This window comes from Dromiciops gliroides, chromosome 1 (genome assembly GCF_019393635.1).
Source record: "Dromiciops gliroides isolate mDroGli1 chromosome 1, mDroGli1.pri, whole genome shotgun sequence".
NCBI lineage: Eukaryota > Metazoa > Chordata > Mammalia > Microbiotheria > Microbiotheriidae > Dromiciops > Dromiciops gliroides.
Window position 1 is genome coordinate 675,583,332 of NC_057861.1, and position 19,388 is coordinate 675,602,719.

General features: G+C 51.9%; 1 protein-coding gene across 2 annotated transcripts in view; it reads left to right on the forward strand.

Annotated features, from left to right (window-relative positions):
• Positions 1 to 3,798: 3,798 nt before the first annotated feature.
• Positions 3,799 to 19,388, forward strand: part of GNAI2 (G protein subunit alpha i2) — a 92,149-nt gene continuing 76,559 nt past the window's right edge. Inside the window, exon 1 of one of the 2 annotated variants that reach the window (XM_043970523.1) lies at positions 3,799 to 4,045. In XM_043970523.1, coding sequence (XP_043826458.1) covers positions 3,928 to 4,045 — 118 coding nt within the window. In that variant the 5' untranslated portion in view covers positions 3,799 to 3,927. The remainder of the gene's footprint in view (positions 4,046 to 19,388) is intronic. The other variant, XM_043970512.1, reaches the window with a different exon arrangement.

Below are 19,388 nucleotides of genomic sequence, written 5' to 3' on the forward strand. Positions count from 1 at the left end.
GTTTTAGCTTAAAAAAAAAGTGGTTGAATAACGTCCATTGTCCTTAGCAGGGAGGTAGTTGGTGGACAATAGGTGTAGAATGAGGCATAGACAGCCAACGTATTAATTTATTTTGCTTGACTGTACTTATTGGTTACAATGGAAATTCCTATTGGGTGAGGGTGGAGGGGGCAAGGTCATTGGGAAGTGATGGAATTGTTAAAAAGAAAGAATGAGAGAGAGAAGGAAAGAGAGAGGGAGGGAGGAAGGAAGGAAGGGAATAAAATATTTTAAAAGAATGTCTAGACTATGATATACAGTTAGATGGACAATCTGTAGAATTCATTCGTGTGTGTGTGTGTGTGTGTGTGTGTGTGTGTGTGTGTGTGTGTGTGTGTTGGATACATACTGAAAAAGGAAAATGGGTTGGGCCTAGAAATCCTGGGGAGGATTTCTCACAGGCTAGATTGACTGCCTTTGGGAAATTGCAGCATTCCTTTCATGAGCCCAAGCTACTCTCTGAAACAAAGGACCATATTTTTGATGTTGCCATTCTTCTTATTATATAGCTGCAAGTCATAGAACATTACTGCAGTCTCTGAAGACTGAAACTGAAGCTCACCCAAAGGGCAATGGAGGGATGGGTGGGTAGATGGGTAGAAGCAAAATGAAACATTATCTCTCCTCCCCAAATACTCTTACCTTCCCTATTAACTAACAAGGGGGTATCCTCTCTCAGTCAGGCTCAGGACCCCCCTGTGTCATTATCCTTGACTCTTTACACCCACTCATTCCCCATATCTAATTAACTACCAAATCTTGTCATTTCTATCTTCATAATGTCTCTCCTGGAAGTCCCTTCTCTCCATTCATAGAGCCCCACACTTGGTCAGGCCTTCAGCACCTTTCCCCTGGAATACTATAATAGCCTTCTACCTGGTCTCCTGGCCTCAGGTCCCTCCCACCCCAATCCATCTTCCACTCAGGTATTAAGATAATTTTTCTGAAGTGAAAGTCTGATGACATCATCCCTCTACTCAGAGTTCCAGTTACCGATTCGATGTTGTTTTTCAGTTGTGTCCTACTCTTTGTGACCCCAGTTAGGGTGTTTTGGGTTTTTGGTTTTTTTTTTTTTTTTGGCAAATATACCAGAATGGTTTGCTATTACCTTCTCAGCTTATTTTTACAGATGAGGAAACTAAGGCAAAGAGGGCTAACTGACTTGCCCAGGGTCACACAGCTAGTAAGCGTCTGAGGCCTGGCACTCTATCCTCTATGCCACTTAGCTACACCCTGTTACCAATAGGATCATATCAAATCCTCTGTTTGGCCTTTAAAGACCTTCCCACCCTTCCGGTTTTCTTGTACTTGACTCCCCTCCATGTAGTCTGTGATCTGGTTACACTGGCCTACAGAGTTTTCCTACCCTGAAGCACCCCTCTCCCATGTCAGTCCCCTCCTCCCATTCCTGCAGCATAGGTGGTGTAGTGGATGGAGCTCCAGACCTGAAGTCAGGAAGCCCTAAGTTCAAAGCTAACCCCAGACACGGGTCATGTGACCCCTAATATGCCTCAGTTTCATCTGTAAAATGGAAATAATAACGCCCCCCTCCTGGGGTAGTTGTGAGGATCAGAGATAATATTTGTAAAGTGCTTAGTTCAGTGTCTGACACATAATGGATATTTAATAAATGCCTATTTCCTTCCCCTACCAGGGTCTCTGTTTCGGAGGCAGGCCTAGGCCAGCCGAGCCTGATTCTCCTCCTAATTTAATAAAGGCTTGTTGACTGAATGACATTACAAACAAGGCATTGCAAAGGAGAAAACAATAGAAAAGGTGACCAAAATAATACAGTCAGACTGTGAGGAAAACTGACCAGTGACCTTTGTGCCTCATAGGTATTTTGGGGGTATTAGGAGAACTCTAGAAAGACTGCTGGATCACTGAGGGTGATTGTTTCCCTATGTTGAACTCGGGGAAGATCATGTACAAGCATCACCTGGGTGCTGGCAGGCATGGATGGGCTGCAATCTGCATTATTGGAGGGAATTTCCACATCAGTGAAGCCACAAATCCACTTGCGACTTCCAAGTATAAAAAGCTATTATTATAATAATTATATCTGCCTTGGACACTTTCCACTGGTCTCACTTCCTCAATTGCTATCCCCCTTCCCCTTCTTCCCTGTCTACCCAAATCCTCTGAGGCCTAAATCAGCTCGAGTCCGTAGGAAGCCTTCATGATCACTAATCGCTTCCTTATCTGAGCTTTAAGAATCTTAAAGGCTCCCATGGCCCTTAAAACTTTCACCTAAACCCACTAAAGCCCTTTTTTACCTTTAAGGTCCTGTTCACCAGCCAGCTCCTCCACGAAGCTTTCATTGATCCCCTCCAAGCCGTTCTTTCCCCCCCTACTTTTCCTAGACCATTGTGGAACCCCTAGTAGGGTGTAAACCCCACTGAGGGCATTTTTTTTCATTCTTGTATTCCCAGCCTGGAGTTAAGGGTCTTACACAAAATAGATATTAACATTAAAAAAAATTTTTTTTAAATCATCCTTGGCCTCTTGTTCTTGGTTCTTTGTTTGGGACCTTCTTCCCCAGATCCGTTAACTCCAGTTAGCTGAGGGCTAAATCTCTGCTCCTCCTTATAGTTCTCCCAGCTGGGCATAATAATAAGAACTAGCAATTATATTGCGCTTTAAGGTCTACAATCACTTTACATTTAATCCTCACGACAATCCTGGGATCTTACTATCTCCATTTTACAGTTGAGGAAACCGAGGCAGCAGAGGTTAAAAGCGACTTGCCCAGACAGAGTCTCAGGGATTTTACAATCTCGGATCTGGGACGAACTTGAAATACCAGGGCCTTGATTTTAAACAGAGGGCATCTCTGCCCGAGGTCATTCTGGGAAGCGAGGTCAGGTGTCTTGGCTCCTAGTCCGGAGCTCTTAACCACATGGCATGACCTCGGGGAACCCAAGAAGTCACCCCTTCCTTCTTCCCTCACGCAACCCTACTTCCTAGCATGCTACTATCTATCACACGTCAGTGTTAAATGGATTTGTCTGGCTATTTCCTGAATACTCTGGTGAACGGGGCTGGAGAGAAGGGTAGGAGCCCTCCCCACCCCCACCTTTTGGACGTGCTTTGGGGAGGGAAGCTCCAGCAGAAACTGTCTGCGGAAAATCGTGATCTGAAAGCATTCTTTCGTCCATTAAAGGGTATTTGAAATCAGGAAAAACTTGGGTTGGCTGTGACATTGACCAGCCTGGGAACACTTACTGAGTCTCAGTTTCCTTCTAAGATCAACGAGCTTTACCAACTTCTTAGGGTGGTTGGGAGAGTCATATAAGACGACTATAAAAGTTTTGTACACCTAAAGTGACATATAAATGTTAGTTGTTATTATTATTATTATCTTAAGCCACGCCCCCAGCCCTAGGCTCAGTTAGCGGGGACTTCCCCCAACCCCAATTTCACAGCTAAGGATTAAATCTGCCCCAATCACTGGCCCCGTGTTGCCGCCCCACCCGTTCTAGCTCCGCCTACAGACCCACCCCGGACCAATCCCCGCCTCTGATCCCGCCTCCCTCCCAATCCCCGTTTTTGATTTCGTCCTGGCCCAGCCCTCAATCCAATCCCCACCTGCGATCGCCCCTTCCGTTCTTTCCCCGCCCCCGATTTACCTCACTCATTCCTCAATCCAATCCCCGCCTCTAGTCCCGCGCTCTGGACCCGCCCCCAGGCCAATCCCCGCCTCCAAGCCCGCTCCCTTCCCGCCCCACCCCGCCCCGCCGTCTCGGCCGCTGCGGAGGAGCCGGCGCCGCCCGCAGTTGCTGGGAGCTCTCTATACGAGCGCGGTCCGCCGGGTCCGGGCAGAGTGCGCGGAGGCGGGACGGGACGGTGCGGGGCCGGGCCGGGGCCAGGCTGGGCCGGGCCGGCGGGATGGGGTGCACCGTGAGCGCCGAAGACAAGGCGGCGGCCGAGCGCTCGAAGATGATCGACAAGAACCTGCGGGAGGACGGGGAGAAGGCGGCGCGGGAGGTGAAGCTGCTGCTCCTCGGTAAGGCTGCGGGCCCGATCCCCGGATGGGTCCTGGGCCCGCCCCCGGCGCCCCCTCAACCCGCCTCCTCCACGACCCCCTCGGGACCGAGCCCCCCGGGCCCGCCCCGCCCGGGCCCGCGGCTCCCACATCCTCTAAGCTCTTCGCAGGCAGGCACCGTCCTTCGGTTCTGCTTAGCCTGTTGCCTGGCACGTAGTAGGCGCTGATCAGTGTTTATTGACTGTCCAGGTCTGCCTTCCCACCCCGTGGGGTCCCCAAACCCACCCCGTCAGCCCCTGCCCCCTGACCTGCCATGTCGCTCATCTTGCAGCCCCTCAGACTCTTGCCCCTACTGACCCTATACTTTGGTCCCTCAAAACCTCCACCCCTCATGGCTTATTACCCCCGCAAAAAAAAACCCTGACAAACCCCGATCTGCTCTCTCTGTGGTGCATCTCCTATCAATACTCTCAGCCCAAGTGCCCAAACCCTGGCGTCCAACTACACCCCCAGATCCCAGTATCCCTCCCTCATTTATACCCCAAACCTCCTGTATCCCACCATCTATCTTTACCTCAAACCGCGCTGAGCCTCCGTCTATATCGGCAAGACCCTGGCGTCCTTATCCACACTCCCAAACTCATTTCTGGCTTCAAATCCTTGCCCCCCCCATTTACGTCCCTAAACCTTAATACCCCTAAGCCTTATGAGGCCCTCCATAGCGAGTGCTTTCTTTTCTGCAATCACCCTACTCTCTCCATCTCTATCCCCCACATCCCCATTCTCCCCAATTTCACTATCCCCTCTCTAAATTTCATTTTTACACTCCAGTTTTCCCCAAATTCCTGGCCTCGTTATACCTCCCAACCGCCTCCATCCTTAGTTCACTGCCCCCCAAGGCTTCTGTTACCCTGCTCAAGGCTCCCCCAGACTGACCCTTATCCTCAGACGTTTTGGGGGCCCCTTGGAATCCCTGCTCTCCCTTGGGGGTGTGGGGAAGGTCTTCTTAACCTGCAACCCCCATCTCATTACCCCGGGCTCCCCGAAATCCTACTAGTCCCTTCTTCCTTCTCCAGACTCCCTCTGGCTTCCCTTTCGCCCCCCCCCCCCCGCAACCTATGCTCAGGTTTCCCTCATCCTCCTCCACCAGGCTTTCCACGTCACGCTGCCCTCCCAAATATCACTCTCATGTAGTCTGCCCCCCCCCATACCCCCTAGTGTCTCCAGTGAGTGTTCTGCCTGCGGTCCCGGCCGGGCTCGGGCTTTCCGCTATCTCCCCACCCAACCCCACCCCACCCCTGGGGCCGAGATGTAGAGCCGGGGTGGCTGCCTCCTGGGCGAGAGGTGTGGGTGGATTTCCCAAGCCCTGGGGGTGGAGGAAAGGCTGGGGGAATCAAAGGATTTTTCCGACCCCCTCATCCTCCCCCAGGTTACGGAAACGCCCTGGACGGGAGGGGTGGGGGTGGGGGAATAGAGAAGTTCCTCTTGGTAGTGGGGAGGGGGGAAGCTGCCCGGCCGTGGGGGCTGGGACTGAGGCTGCCTCCGCCTCCCGGGCCTCGTTCCGCTTACTTTGAGCTTTGGAGTTTCGAAGTGCCCCCCCTCCGCCCTTCCCTCTGAGCTGGGGGGTGGGGGACCGGCCCGCTTCCTGGCTCCCAGGGGTGTGCTCTCGCCCCCCGACCGCCCCCCCAAGTGTTCCTGGTCCAGGGGGCGGGGAGTTTGTTTGGATCCCTGGAAAAGGGGATTTCGACTTTTTTTGAAATCTGCTTCCAGCCCCTGGGGAAAATGGTGGCGCTGGGGGAAGGGGAAGGGGGTGGGGAGGGACGGACATGTTGCTGTCCGGGAACTGGAGGCAGCTTCGACTTCCCCTTTTCACAGTCCGCGGTTCTGGCTGGGTGGCTGGGGAGAGGCCGGCGGGGCCCGGGGCGGCAGTGCGTCCTAGCGAATGCCCCGGGCTGGGGGGGGGGGGCGTGGGGAATAGATCCTGGAAACTAGGCGCCCCGGGCCTCCAGGGGGGCTCTGGAGCTGATGGGGAAGGCCATTCTTTGCCCTAGAGTTAAGGAAGTCTGGTGGTGCTGTGCGAGTTGGTATCTCTTCCCACCCCCATCCTCACCCCTCCACTCCGCCCCCCCCCCAAAAAAAAAGACTGGAGGGAGAAAAGCACAGTGCCAGGGCCACTCTCCTGGGGTTTGCCTGAAGGGCCGGGAAAACAAACCCCTGGTGGGGATAGATGAATTTGTGATCCTGAGGGACTGGCATCTGACTCTTGGGAACTGTGGAAAGGAAATAACCCCAGCCCAGAGAGGCCTAGGCCTTGGGCATTGGGAAACCATCTGAGTATCCAGTGTGGGGCAGAATCGAGATGGGGGGGGGGGCGGGAGGGGGAGGGATTCTCCACCTTGTATCTCCCGGACTAACGGAGAAGCTGGCTAGTGTGGTGTTTCTTGGTGCTTCTTATCACTGATGAAATGTTCTGACGTGAGAGGGGAGGAAATGGATGTCCCCAGTACTGTGTGTGTGCTCTGGGGAAGGCTGAGGCCAGCTGTTTACGGGAGGGGAGGGCAGGGCAGGGCAGGGCACAGCCCAGCTCTCTGCACAGTTAGAAGCTGCTTCCTGTGCCTGCTTGTGTTCCTGAGAGGTGGGTGGAAGCTCTGCGTGGGCTGGTCCCAAGCTGTGGATGCCTTTCTCCACGTTCACTTTGGCCTTCCCCTGGGGATGGGCTCACCTCAGGCTTTAAGTAGCAGGTGCAATATTGTCCATGTTTCGGCCTGAAGCTTTCCCTGGCGCGGTGCTGTTTTCTTCATTCCCCTCTGAGACCCCATTCTCCCTTATACCCCTCGAATGGTAGCTTCCTTTTTGAGAATGGGAGAGAGGGGAGGGACAGCAGGGCCTAACCTAGGGATTCTGAGCCCACAATGCCGGGCTGGGCTGCCTTCGGATCTGCCCCCTTGGAGATTTTTTTAAGCAGTAATAAACTGGAATTTTTTTTCCTTCTTCCTTCTTTTTTTTTTTAAAATAGCAGCTGTTCAAGTGTAAATAGTGCTGAAGTCTTGAGATATCTTATTCCCCTAGTTTGAAGCCAGGAATGGCTTTGGGCTCCCCTTCAGATGGTTGTAAAATCACTGTTTTTCACGGGTGAAGATGGGAGAGCTGTAAGCTGGCAGCACCCATCCTCTTTTCTGGATGGTGACTAATTAGAGGTGCTATTAGAGGTGGTAATTTCTGGGCACATGCATCAGGTTTAGGGTAATTACAATCCTATGCTCACCTCCAGCATAGTCATTCATTGGCCTTGTGGCTTTAAGGAACGAGCCATCTCCTGTGGCTCCCAGAAAGAATGACTGACCAGGGACCCTTGGCATAAGCAGACTTTTTCAAGATGGCAACTGAATGGAAGCAAAGGGCTTGCAGAGCCCCCGTTCTGCCCCCCCCCCCACCCCCCTCCTTTCACTCTCGTCCTGGCCTGCCATTGCCATGTCCAGCAGTGTGCCCAGGGCAGGGAGGAACGCCTTTATGGTTCTTGGGTTCTTGAAGTTTCTGAGAGAGTAACAGCTTCCTGCTTGGCAGGAGGAAACAAGCAGCCGAGAATGTGACAGCAGAGTGTGGGGCAGTGTGGAGCAGTCTTCTTGGCAGCCAGTAAGCTGCTTGGCCCTCTGGTTTGGATGTGACCTCCAGGCCAGCAGAAATCTGATCTGGATTTTGATGTCTCCAGAGTGTCATGTCGTAGAGTTGGTTTTGAAGGTGGCTTTGATGGAAGGGGATCTGCCTTGTGTGCCTCTGTTGACTCCCCAAAGGTTTTTAGTACCCTTGCCCTGCTGAAAGATTTTATTGTCAGAGGGCTGGTACTGGTAGTCTCATTCTCTGGCTGGTTTGGGGGGGGGGGGAGCAGCTGGACCAGTCAGAGAAGACCTTCCTTGTCCAGTTCCTAGTAGAATTTGGCCTGGGGGGGGGGGCGGGGGAAGCCCAGAGAAAGGAGAAGAGCAGAGCTCAGAGCTCAACATAGCCTCTGTCCTGGGAAGCCTTTCCTTTCTCCATTTCTGTGGCTCTTGTCCCTTTCTTTCCCCCTCTTCCTGGCAGTGCCAGCCACTTTCAAGCTTACGTGTCTGCCGATGGATCCCCCTGTGGGTATACTTTTTTCAGCACATTGATAGGAACTGTCATTTCTCTAAGTGCTTTTAACATTTACAAAGTGCTTTCCCTATAGCAACCCCGTGAGGTAGCTGGTGCAAAGATTATCTTCTCCATTTTACAGATGGGGAAGGCAAGTCTCAGGTCTGTGGTCGCCCAGCTATTAAGTGTTGTGTCTGTGCTGAGTCTAGGGTATTTGCTACTACACCTCACTTCCTCTCTCAGTGCATAGCAGTAAGTGCTTTAATTCAGCAACTACTAACTAAGAACCTCCTGTGTGCTAGGCACTGTAACCAGGTGTTGGGGATACTATCCCCTTCCCTCAGGGTACTTACAGTCCCCAAACTCTGGTCCTGGGCAGGTGGTACAAGGATGATACTTCTCTGCTTTCCAGAGGAGGCCCCCAACGTACAGGCTCACCAAAGTGTTAGCGGCTAGGATGAGTCCAGGACTCATGACCTCAAGGGCAGGGCTCTTTGCAAAGGAGAGCACAGCTTCTGCTGGGGTCTCATCGTGTTCCCTTCTGCAAACATGCATTAAACAGGGATATAAGGCCTTGTGCCCATTGCCTGGGAGAGAAAGCTGAATCAACACAGACTTTGCTCTCAGGGGGCTTACAGTCTAATTTGGTACAAAGCAGACACATGAGTAATTGACCCTAGTGAATACACAGGAGGAATCTGGGAAGTGCTAGCCAGAAACTGTAAGATTTCTCCACTTTACAACCTCCCTGGGCCTGAGCACTCTGCTCTGGGCCTGTACTTTCTAGGCTTGGTCTAGCTCCCCTTCCTTCTAGTTTGCTCATTAGGAAAAGAATTTGGATTTGTTGCTTGGGGAAAGAGGAAAAAGGTGGGGAAGGATGAAACCTGAGGGTCCATGAATAATCAGACAGGTGGCTGAAAGAGCTGAGTTAAAATATGACCTCAGACACTCACTAGCCGTGTGACCCTGTGCAAGGCACTTGCACTCTGTTTGCCTCAATTTCCTTATCTGTAAACTGGGGATAATAATAGTACCTCCCTCCTGGGGCTGTTGAGAGGATCAGATGAGATATCTGTAAAGTGCTCAGCACAATGCCTGCCACATAGTTACCACTATGTATAAAGTGAACTATCATTATTATTACTCACAGTATCATAGATTTAAGTAAAATGAGATAATCCTTAGCACAGCGTTCAATAAACATATTACCTCCTCTCCCTTACCCCTCCCGTCATAAGTAGAAAGAAGGAGAACTTAGAGATCACCTAGTCTCCCCCTTAACAGATGAGAAAACTGAGGCCCACAGAAGAAAGGCACTTGTCCAGAGTTGCACAGCTAGTGAACGACCTGGCAGGGATTAAAGCCCCTTGTTTTTTTCCTCCCTTGAGTCCTAGCAAAATTATTTTTGAAAAGTCTAAGCTTATTTCAGTGAAAATTAGAGCTCTGCTCACACCTGTGCCTGGACATCCAGGGGAAGCCAGGCCCCTGGAGGCCAGGTGTGTGATGGTCAGGAAGCACAGGTGTTCTCCTTCAGGCAGAGCCGGGGCACTGCTTCAAGCAGGAAAGCAGCAGGCTCTTGGTTTCATCATCCAGTCCTGGGCCACCCTCTCCTTCTCCTAAGGGCACACCTTGCCCTGAGCTGAATGGAGAGGCCGACCTGCAGGGCAAGCTGATCATCAGAGGTTAGAAGGGAGCACATGAACCTCAGGAATGGGAAAGGGAAGGGAGCCACAGGTGGATCATCTCATTAGTGTTCCCTTTCCCAGGAAACCAGAAGTTACTGGGAGGACTCTCAGAGGAAGCAAAGCACCGTGTCTGGGCAGGGCAGGGCAGGATCAAGTAGTGGCCAGGGAATGAGGTGGGGTTTCCATGGTGCAATGGAAAGGTCATTGGACTGGGAATGGGGAGCTTGGGATTCTTCTGGCCCTGACTTTGCCACTGGTCTGGCTTCCGGCAAGTTGCTTACCCTCCCGAGGCCTTCGGTTTCCTAATCTATAAAGTAAGGGAGATGGGCCAGATGATCTCCAAACTTCCTTCTGGCTTAGAATAATCTGTGCCCTAATAACCCTTCGATTTCTGACATTGTGCTTGTGGCCTTTGTTCTGAGGTCTCTTCCAACCCTGACACTGTGATTGTGTATTTCTGTTCCCTGGAAAATGATTATAAGGCTGGGCATTTCTCCCCACCCCCTTTTTTGACTGAGTTTTCAGACAGGACCATAGGAAGTAACCCTGTTTGTGGGTCCGAGGTCAATGCCCTCCTGGGGGTGAGTATTGGCTGGTCTAGGACACAGTATTGAAATACAATATAACAAGATTAGTGTTAATGTTTTGAATCAGTAATCGTACCATAACAGTGAGAGAAAATGGTGTCAGGGTGGGAGGGGGGTGGAAGTTAGAAGGTGGCATGTGTCCCCCAGGAATGGGAAAGGGAAGAGATACCCATGGAAGGGTCATCCGAGCTCATTCTGCAAAAGCACAGGCCTGCTGGTGGGGAGTTCAGGGTGGAAGGATTGGGAGGAAAGTTCTCCCACTTGTCTGGTACATGCTAGACTGGAGCATGTGTGTGCCAGCCATCCACAGGGCAATTCCCTGTCACCGGCACACCACAGGGTCATCTACTTCTTGTGGGACCCTCAGGTGTTAAGGGAGAGTCCCCTCATGAGCTTCAGTCTGGCTCTTGCTGCTGTGGGTTGTCCTGGTGGGGTGAATCACAGGTGCACTTCTCTCAGAACAGATGGGGGGGGTGCAGAAGTGTGGGTGAAGTCTGTGCTGTGATAAGGGAGCCAAGCTTAAGAGGAAGGAGTGCTCACACCTGCTTCCTCAGGCTTGCCGATACAGTGCCCCCCTCAACAAGGAAGGCTTTCTCAGAGGCACCAGGGACAGACCCTTCCAATCCCCATTACACAGGTGGGGAGGGGCGGGTGCCCACTTCGAACCTCAAAGTCCCTAGAAAGGGTTCAGGGAGGGACATCGATGGAGTAATGGTCTCCACAGGGTCACAAGGTGTGCCAGTACTAACTCAGATGACGACAGCCCCTGAAATGGGTCCAGACGCCATCTGCATAGCTCTGCCCAGAACCCAGTCCTCCCTTCTCTCACCAGAAACTCAAGTGCACTGGCTTGGCCTCCACACCCGTTTGTGTTGGGCACATTTGAGATTTGTGTGACAATAACGGGCGCTCCTGTAATCATGGAGGGTTGTTATTGACGTGCATTGTGCCTGAGCAAGCTAAGCACTCTCTAATAGCTCTCTGAAGAATTAGCCAGGATGGGAAAGACATCTTTGTTCATTGTTGGCTCCGTGGGTTTTTTTTTTAATTCTTTTAATTTGGTAAAGCTCTTTTGGAGAGCAGCCAGTCCCCAAAACAATAGGCTCGGTTGGGTTAAGTTGGTGTGCAGGGTCTGTAGCTAATAACGTTGATTGTACATCCCGCCATTCCAGTGCCCATTTTTAGGACGTGCCTGGTAGGCTGGCATCCTCATTCTGCATGCATGAGGCAGGCTCCCTTCTCACCTCTGTTTCTTTGGCCTTGCCAGTGGGCTAGCAGGTTTTACCAAAGCCCCCAGCTCCCACCCAAAATGATTGCAGGTGTCCGAGTCCATCCTTGCTATGGTTTTGACAAAGGGACAAGAGTCTACCTGTGAAAGCCCAAGGAGAGGCCAGCTCCTTCATTGTGCGAATGGATCCTAAGATTTTGAGCTGGAAAGAGACCTGAAAAGACCATCTGCACCAGTGCCTTCATTTTAGAGCTGAAACCCAGAGAGATGAAGTCACTTGGCCATGGTTACCAGGAAAATAACAGAACCTGAGCTTGAACCAGGTGGTCTGGCTCCAAGTTCAGTGCTCAGTCAGCTGCAGCAGTTGCTTTCTCAGGGATTCTTGCTCTCTAAGCCAGCTTGGGGGCCCAGGGCAGTGATTCCCAGAGGCAACTGCTGAGGAGGAGATGGGCTCTCAGGCTTCTGATGCTAAGAGCCCAGAGGGTTGACACCATCCATCCCTCCTCCATTTGGATGCCAAGCTTATGGGAGAGGGAGTCTGGGCTGCTTGGATTTGGGAAGTTGTTCTCTACATGTGCATGGGAACAGGAATGGGAAATCATAAAGACATAAGATTTAGAGTGGGAATGAACACACCTTAGGCATCAATCCCATCCAGCCCCTGTACTTTAGAGAGGAGGAGACTAAAGCCCACAGTTTGAAGAGACTTGACCAAAGACACACAAGCAGAAACAGAATTTGAACCCATATCATCAGATTTCAAATCCAGTGGTTTGTCCACTCCCATCTTGCTGCTGAGGGGAGATCGTCTGAAGGGAAGAGACTGGCTCCATCACTTACTAGAGGTATGACCGGGATCAAGTGTCTTAATCTCTCTGAGCTTCTGAATGCCTCCTCTGTCACTGGGGGTACTGATGTGGTGCCACCCCTCACTATATCGGTGTGAGAAAAGTGTCTTGTAAACCTCAAAGCTCCCTAGAGATGTGAGCTGTTCTCATCATCACACATTCCCTAAGCAATGCTCACTGTGTGTGGGGAACCCTATGCCAAATGGGTCTCTGGGTCAATCAGAGATAGAGCTTGGGGGGGGGTGATGTCAGGTTTAGGGGTATATTAGGGGGTTGGGGTCTAGGCAGGGAGTTAATGGTTCCAGAAGCTGTGATCCTTGGGGCCTGCCCATTTTTCTAGGCCTCTTCATTTTTGAGCCCTTCCTGAGCATGATGGAAAGAGTACAGATTTGTTAACAGGGGCCTGGAGTGAAGTCCTGGCATTGATATTACCACAAGTGACCTGAGTAAGTCACTCACCCATTCTACAGACACTGTAAGACGAGGATCACCACCAGCACCCAGCTCCCTCACTGGCTACTGGCAGAGACAGTGAAATAGTGTGAGGCCCAGATTTGGAGTTATTGCCAGGGTTCAAATCCCAACTGCTGTTTACAAGTCTGGGGACTATAAGTAAATTCTGTCCCCTCTGTTTTAAAGAATGCAGGGATTGAACATCTCAAAGGGCCCTCCCAGCTCGAAATCCTATGGACATCTTACAAGCAAGCTCTGCTTTCTAGGCATTGGTGCCCTCTGGGGCTACTGACCTTTGCCACCATGCCTGTCACTCTCCTGATTGTGAATCAGCAGAAGGGGAGGGCTTAGGGTGGGGAGGAGAGAAGGGAACTGGAACCAAAGAGGTGAAGGAAGGCCCCTGTGTCTGGAGGAGGATGGTTTCTGGAGCCTGGGCTCTCTGCAGCAGGGCACACAGCCCTCCCCAAACCTCCCCAAACCTACTTCTAGTCCCCTTCTCCCCGCCCCCCCCCCTTGCCACAGATTGTTCTAGTCTTTCAGCTCCATCTTGTGGGCTTCCTTTATCATCCTCTGGTTCATCCAGTGCCCTGAGTTATTTTTAGATGAAGGCGGGAAAGGCCTTTGGGTCCTGAACATTTGGTGGGGAGGAGACTTAGTAAAGCCCAGACCTGCGCCTGAAAAGTGACTTGGTTTCACAACTTTCCTTCAGTTTTCCCCAGGTCCCTTTTCTGTGATTTCTTTGTTCAGGCTGAAGGGTTGATACTCCCAGAATCTCTTGCCCGGGCTAACCTAGCCCTACTGAATATTGGGGGCTTCTCCCTCCCCAGGATTTGGTCAACTTGTGGGAGAAAGGTGCTGCCCCCCCCCAAAGTATTGCATCTGCCTTCATAGGATTTATTTGTTTTTGTTGTTGTTGTTTTTTTAGTGAGGCAGTTGTGGTTAAGTGACTTGGCCAGGGTCACACAGCTAGTAAGTGTTAAGTGTCTGAGGCTGGATTTGAACTCAGGTCCTCCTGACTCCAGGGCCGGTGCTCTATCCAGTGTGCCACCTAGCTGCCCTGCCTTCATAGGATTTAGAACTAGAAGAGACCATCTAGTTTAACCGCCTCATTCTAGAGAGGATACCACATGCCACCTAGCATGGGGAAGTGACTTGTCCAGGGTCATGCAGGCATCAGCTTCTGAGAAACAGGGCCACAGCATCAGGGATACAGTGCTCCTGGTTCCTCTCTGCCCACTAGGGCCTGTTTGCTGCTCTCCATCTCCCACTCAGCCCAAGTGATTTTCCTAAACCACATGTCTGACTGTCACTGCTGCTTGATAAACCTCAGTAGGTCCCTAGGCAGGGAAGAGGGGCTGAACTGGGAATCAGGAAGCTCTTGTTTCTGACATTCATCAACTATCTGGGCAAGTCCATTAACCACCATCTACCTCAGTTTCTTCATCTGTAAAGTGAAGATAAGTCACAGGATTGTTTCGTGTGGGGGGGAGGGGACAAAGGGCCTGGGGTCACACCATAAATTGGTGGTAGAAGAGGAAGTAGAACCCCGATCTTATAACAGTGTCTAAAGAGGCCTAGTGGTCCCCCCCCCTTGCTGGAACGGGGTGGCACCAGGTTGAAAGCACTGGGCCTGGAGTCAGCAAGAACAGAGTTCAAATCTAGCCTAACACTTCGTTGTGTCACTTACTAGTGTTTCATCTTTGTATCCCTATAGAGAGGGGAGGACCTGGAGGGGGTAGTTAGGTAGCACAGTGGATAGAGCACTGGCCCTGGATTCAGGAGGACCTAAGTTCAAATTTGACCTTAGACACTTGACACTAGCTGTGTGACCCTGGGCATGTCACTTAAACCCTCATTGCCCCACCAAAAAAAAATTAGAGGGGAGGACCTTGCTCATAGTAGGTACAGCACGAATCATTCACCACTGTCTGCCTCAGTCTCCCCATGTGTAAAATGGGGATGATAATAATACCAATACCTACCTCCCCCCGGGTCCTTGTGAGGATCAAATGAATGAATATTTATAAAGTACCTGGCACATAGTAGGTGTTATATAAATGTTTGCTGGCATCATTATGATGATGATGAAGAAGATAAGATGAAGGGAGGAGCCAGGGCCCTTCCAGAAGCTCTCCTTTGGCCCTGAGAGCCCCACTTAATCTGGCCCCTTGGGATGAATACTTGACCTCTGAAGTCTATGGGCCCTGGGTGGGAAGGGCTCATAGTAATGAAGATGCAAATGTACTTTGGCTGGCAACTCCTGCTACTTTGCATTTCAATAGCCCAACCTGGCTGCTGGGGCCCTGTGCCTGGGGAGGGGAAGAGCCTGTCGTTGGGCTGGGGGGGCACTTCAGCTGGGAGTGTTCTCCCCTGTGGGTAGCTTGGGGGTGGGGGTGGGGGGGGTGTTAGGGAGAGGAGTGTAAGTGGGATGGATGCTCTTGGTAGGCCCTCCTCTATTCCTCTTTGTCCCACTTTGTAGCCGGAGGCTGGAAAGAGAAGAAAGAGCCAAGCAAGCATCTTGAAACTGGGAGGCGGCTCCTTTTCTTTGGGGAAATGGCTGGGGAGCTGGGGGTTTTGTCTCAGAGGAGAGGCCCCTGCTCACAGTAGGCACGTAGCCATTAATGTTTCTGTCCAGGGCTCAGCTGTGCCCCCGAGCCTGGGTTTCTGAGGGTCCCTGGGCTCAGAGCTGGGAGGGGAAAGGATTAGGAGACAAGAGAGAGGCCCTGGGGCTGAATCCTCCCCGTCCTTCACCCCCTGACTACCTGTGGGACCTTGAGTAGGCCGCATGGTCTCTGGGTCTCCGTTCCCTCATCTGTAAAATCAGGGTTTTTCCTAGCTGGTGTCGGGGTCCCTTCCATCTCTAACCTTTTCTAGATTCTAAGAATAAAATGGTTCTCATCGTCCAGCCCCCTCAGGCTGAAACTGAGAGAAGGAAAGGGACTTACCCAGGGTGACACAGTGAGTCAAGGAAAAGAGTCTAGAACTCCGGGTTTGTAGACTCCCTCTCCTGTTGAGCGCAGCCCAGCCTGTCTACACAGCCTCCCCATGAGAGGAGCTTTTATCAGCAGAATCACAGGGTTTCAGGGGCCAAATCCTGTGGCTGGGAACCTGGAGGGGAAGTCACTTGGCCAAGGTTGGCAAAGGGCTCTCCCCACTCCATCCCCCACATTCCCAAGGCTTACAGAGATTGGCAGGGTCTACTACTGCCACTTGTATACCAGACAGCGTTTCCATATAAGTCACTCTCCACAAGTCTCTGCCGAGGCCCCCAAATGTGCAAATAGGTGTCAGGCCTAGATCTGTGGCTGCTGCCAAGCCAGGCTGCCTCTCAAACTCCTCTACAGAGTAGGAAACTGAGGCCCAGAGAAGTTGTGGCTAAGGTTGAGACAGGTGGTAACCCTCACAGAAGATTCTAAATTCCCTTTTCTCCTGTTAATGTCCACTGGGCTCTAGTGTGGAAGAGAAAGGAGAATGGTATGTAATGAGTTTTGGGATGGGTAAGAAAGAGGAAGCCCCTGCCCTAGGGCCTGAGCCAGACAGAACTAAAGAAGGGAAGACAGAACTAAAGTCCCTCCTTTTTCCCCTCCTCTGCTCCTCCCAAAAAAACCCCATAATTAAAAACAAGAGATAGTCTCTTGAGATGTTATCCGGGAGGTGCAGCCTTTACAGTAACTTCTGGGGAGTGGGGAGGCCCCCTGGGAAGGCTGAGCAAGGACCAAGAGGGATGAACACAGGACCGGGACCTCTCATCCCCTAGCATTTTCTTTGTACTCTTTCTGGTGTCAGAATTATTGACGTGCTTTTGCTTCCCCTTTTATAGGATTTAGTGCTGAAAGGAACCATAAAGATTATATGGCTCAAACCACGCCCCCACCCCCAACCTCAGTGGAGGGAGAGGAGTGACTTGTCCAAAGTCTCACACACAGGTCTCAATAAGTGGCAGAGCCAGGCTTAAAACCCAGGGCCTCGGTACCCATTCCAGTGTATCATCACATGACTACTGTGGTGAGCTTCCTATATCTGCATGGGTTCGATCAGTTGTCTGCCCTCCGAAGGCCCCTCCAACTCCTACCTAGGTTCTTTACTGTCTGCATGACCTTAATCAAGTCATTTATCCCTGGTGGGCCTCGTTTTCCTTCTCTCTAAAAGGCAGAGTTTATGAGATGATCTCACACTGTAACTTGGATCCTGTGGTCACGGACTGGAGGTTTGAGATGAGAATAGCTAACAGCAAGCTGCCCATCTACTCCCTAGAAATGGAGCCTGGGCCTGCAGGGCTGGGGGCGGCTGGCGCCAGCTCTGGCACACTGGGGTTGGGATGCTGCTGCTTCGCTCACCAAGGAGAGCTAGGGATCCTTGTGGGAAGCTGGCCCTCCAGAGGGACCCGCCCGCCTGTTATCTGGGGAAACGGTGCTGTGGAGGCAGAATTGCCGGCTGTAATGATACCCTAAGTGGGCCATAAATGCGCTATGCCATTGCCAGCCTGGTTTTTTTCCCAATGATATTCCCAAATAAATTTGTCTAGGGCCATTTGTAAGCCCCGAAGACAAACCCGCCTCCTTCTCTCCAGAGATCCCAGGACCTTGGGCCCTGGTCCCTGCCAAAGGGCACCTGAGAGATTATCCTGTCTGACCCTATTGATTTACTGATGAGGAAGCTAAGGGCCCAGGAGAGCAAGGGACTACCCCACGAGAGGAGTTTTATCAGCAGAATCACAGGGTTTCAGGGGCCAAATCCTGTGGCTGGGAACCTGGAGGGGAAGTCACTTGGCCAAGGTTGGCAAAGGGCAGAACTAGGGGGTTGAACCCTGGGTTCTTTTCCAGCGCAGGAAGATACCCCTCTGGGATTGGAGTCCTGGGTGTGCTCCCAGACTATGTTAGGGAAAAATGGGGGTGGGGGTGGCAAAGGGCTGAGCGGGATTGGTCCTAAACAGGAGTGCCTTGGAGGGTATGTTGATGGGCTTGGGGAGGGCCATGGGTATTCGATATGCCTGTATGCCCATACGCCACCTCTTCTTCCCACTGACACAGATGGGCAGAGTACCTGAAGATGCATCCCGGGCTCGGTGTGTGGCCCCTGGAACAGTAAGGCTGACTCATTGAAAGGGTGCTGGCCCCTTAAGCGGGAAGCCAGGCCCCGCCCCACCAGGCCCGCCCGGCACCCCTCCCTACTCCTCTCCCTCCCTGGGCAGCCAGCTCATTAGAACTTGAATGGGTCCAGGCTAGCAACAGGCATTGAGATGCTGGGCCAGAAAGAAGCCTTTCTTCCCCACCCCCTTAATAGGGCTTTGTCTACAGGGAAGCCTAGTCCCTGTCTGGCCTCCCTTTCCCGAGAGGGGAGGCTAAAGAAGGGGGAAAGACGGCATGCCAGCCGCCTTTGTCTGCTTGGGCTTTGTGAGCAGGGGTGGGAAGATGTGCCTGGGGCTGCTGGGGCCCAGCCAGGATCTGTCCTGGACAAACAACAATAGCAATAATAATAATTCCCACGTCTGTGGTTTTTAAGGTTTACAAAGTGCTTTCCTGACTATAATGCTCTGAGGTTGACGGTATTCCAATATGACCTGCATTTTAAAGGTGAGGAAATGGGTTCAGAGAGGAGAGAAGTGACTTGATCAGGGCCACACGGTTGAGAGTGTGTTCTGCAGCATGTCCAAGGAATCCCTGGCCCCGTTCCTCACTGTGGGCCTCTGGAAGGGGAGAATGGAGCTTGGCCCCAGAGTTCCCCCCAGCCTCAACCAGGCCCCCCTCTGCCCATTCCCCAGCTGCTGCTCTTACAGGGATGCTGGCAGAGGGATGTGGACCCCAACCCTGGTCCTTGGTCTCTGATACTGTCTGAATGTGACCCCTTCTCCCCCCCCCCATTTGTATTGTGCTGAGAGCAGGAGAAAGGGGGAACCATTCTAAGAAGCCCCTGGCTGGCTGGATGTCACCGGCCCAGGAGAGGTGGCCCTGGGATCAGTTTCTCTAGGAAGCCTTCTTTGGCAAGGGGGAGCAATCTAACCAGAATTGAAGGCAGATGGTTTAAGAGGCTTTGTCAACCCAACACCCCACCCCTAGGGGGCCACTTTGTAAAGGATCATTTTCCATCTCGTCAAAAGTCTCTGGCTGGAAATGAGGGACCTAAGTTCTGCTAGAACAGGCAAGCTCCCTTCTCTCCATGTGTAAAAGGTGGGGCTGGGGGAGATAATACCTCTGGGATCTTTAAGCTCCTCTTCTTCCAGTTCCAAGGTGCTGTGGCCTATTAGGAGCTTCCATAGCTGAGTGACTCAGATTCTACTCCCTTGTCCTGTCTGCATGGATTCAGGCCCCTCCCCCTTACACCACACTCATTCATACCTCTGCCTTAGTTAAAGCTATGACATTGGGGTGGAGTGGGGGAAAAAGACTGAGCTTAAGACCAGAAACTGGGCTTTGAATCACATCGCAGATTCTTAAAAACACTGGTTATTGATATCTT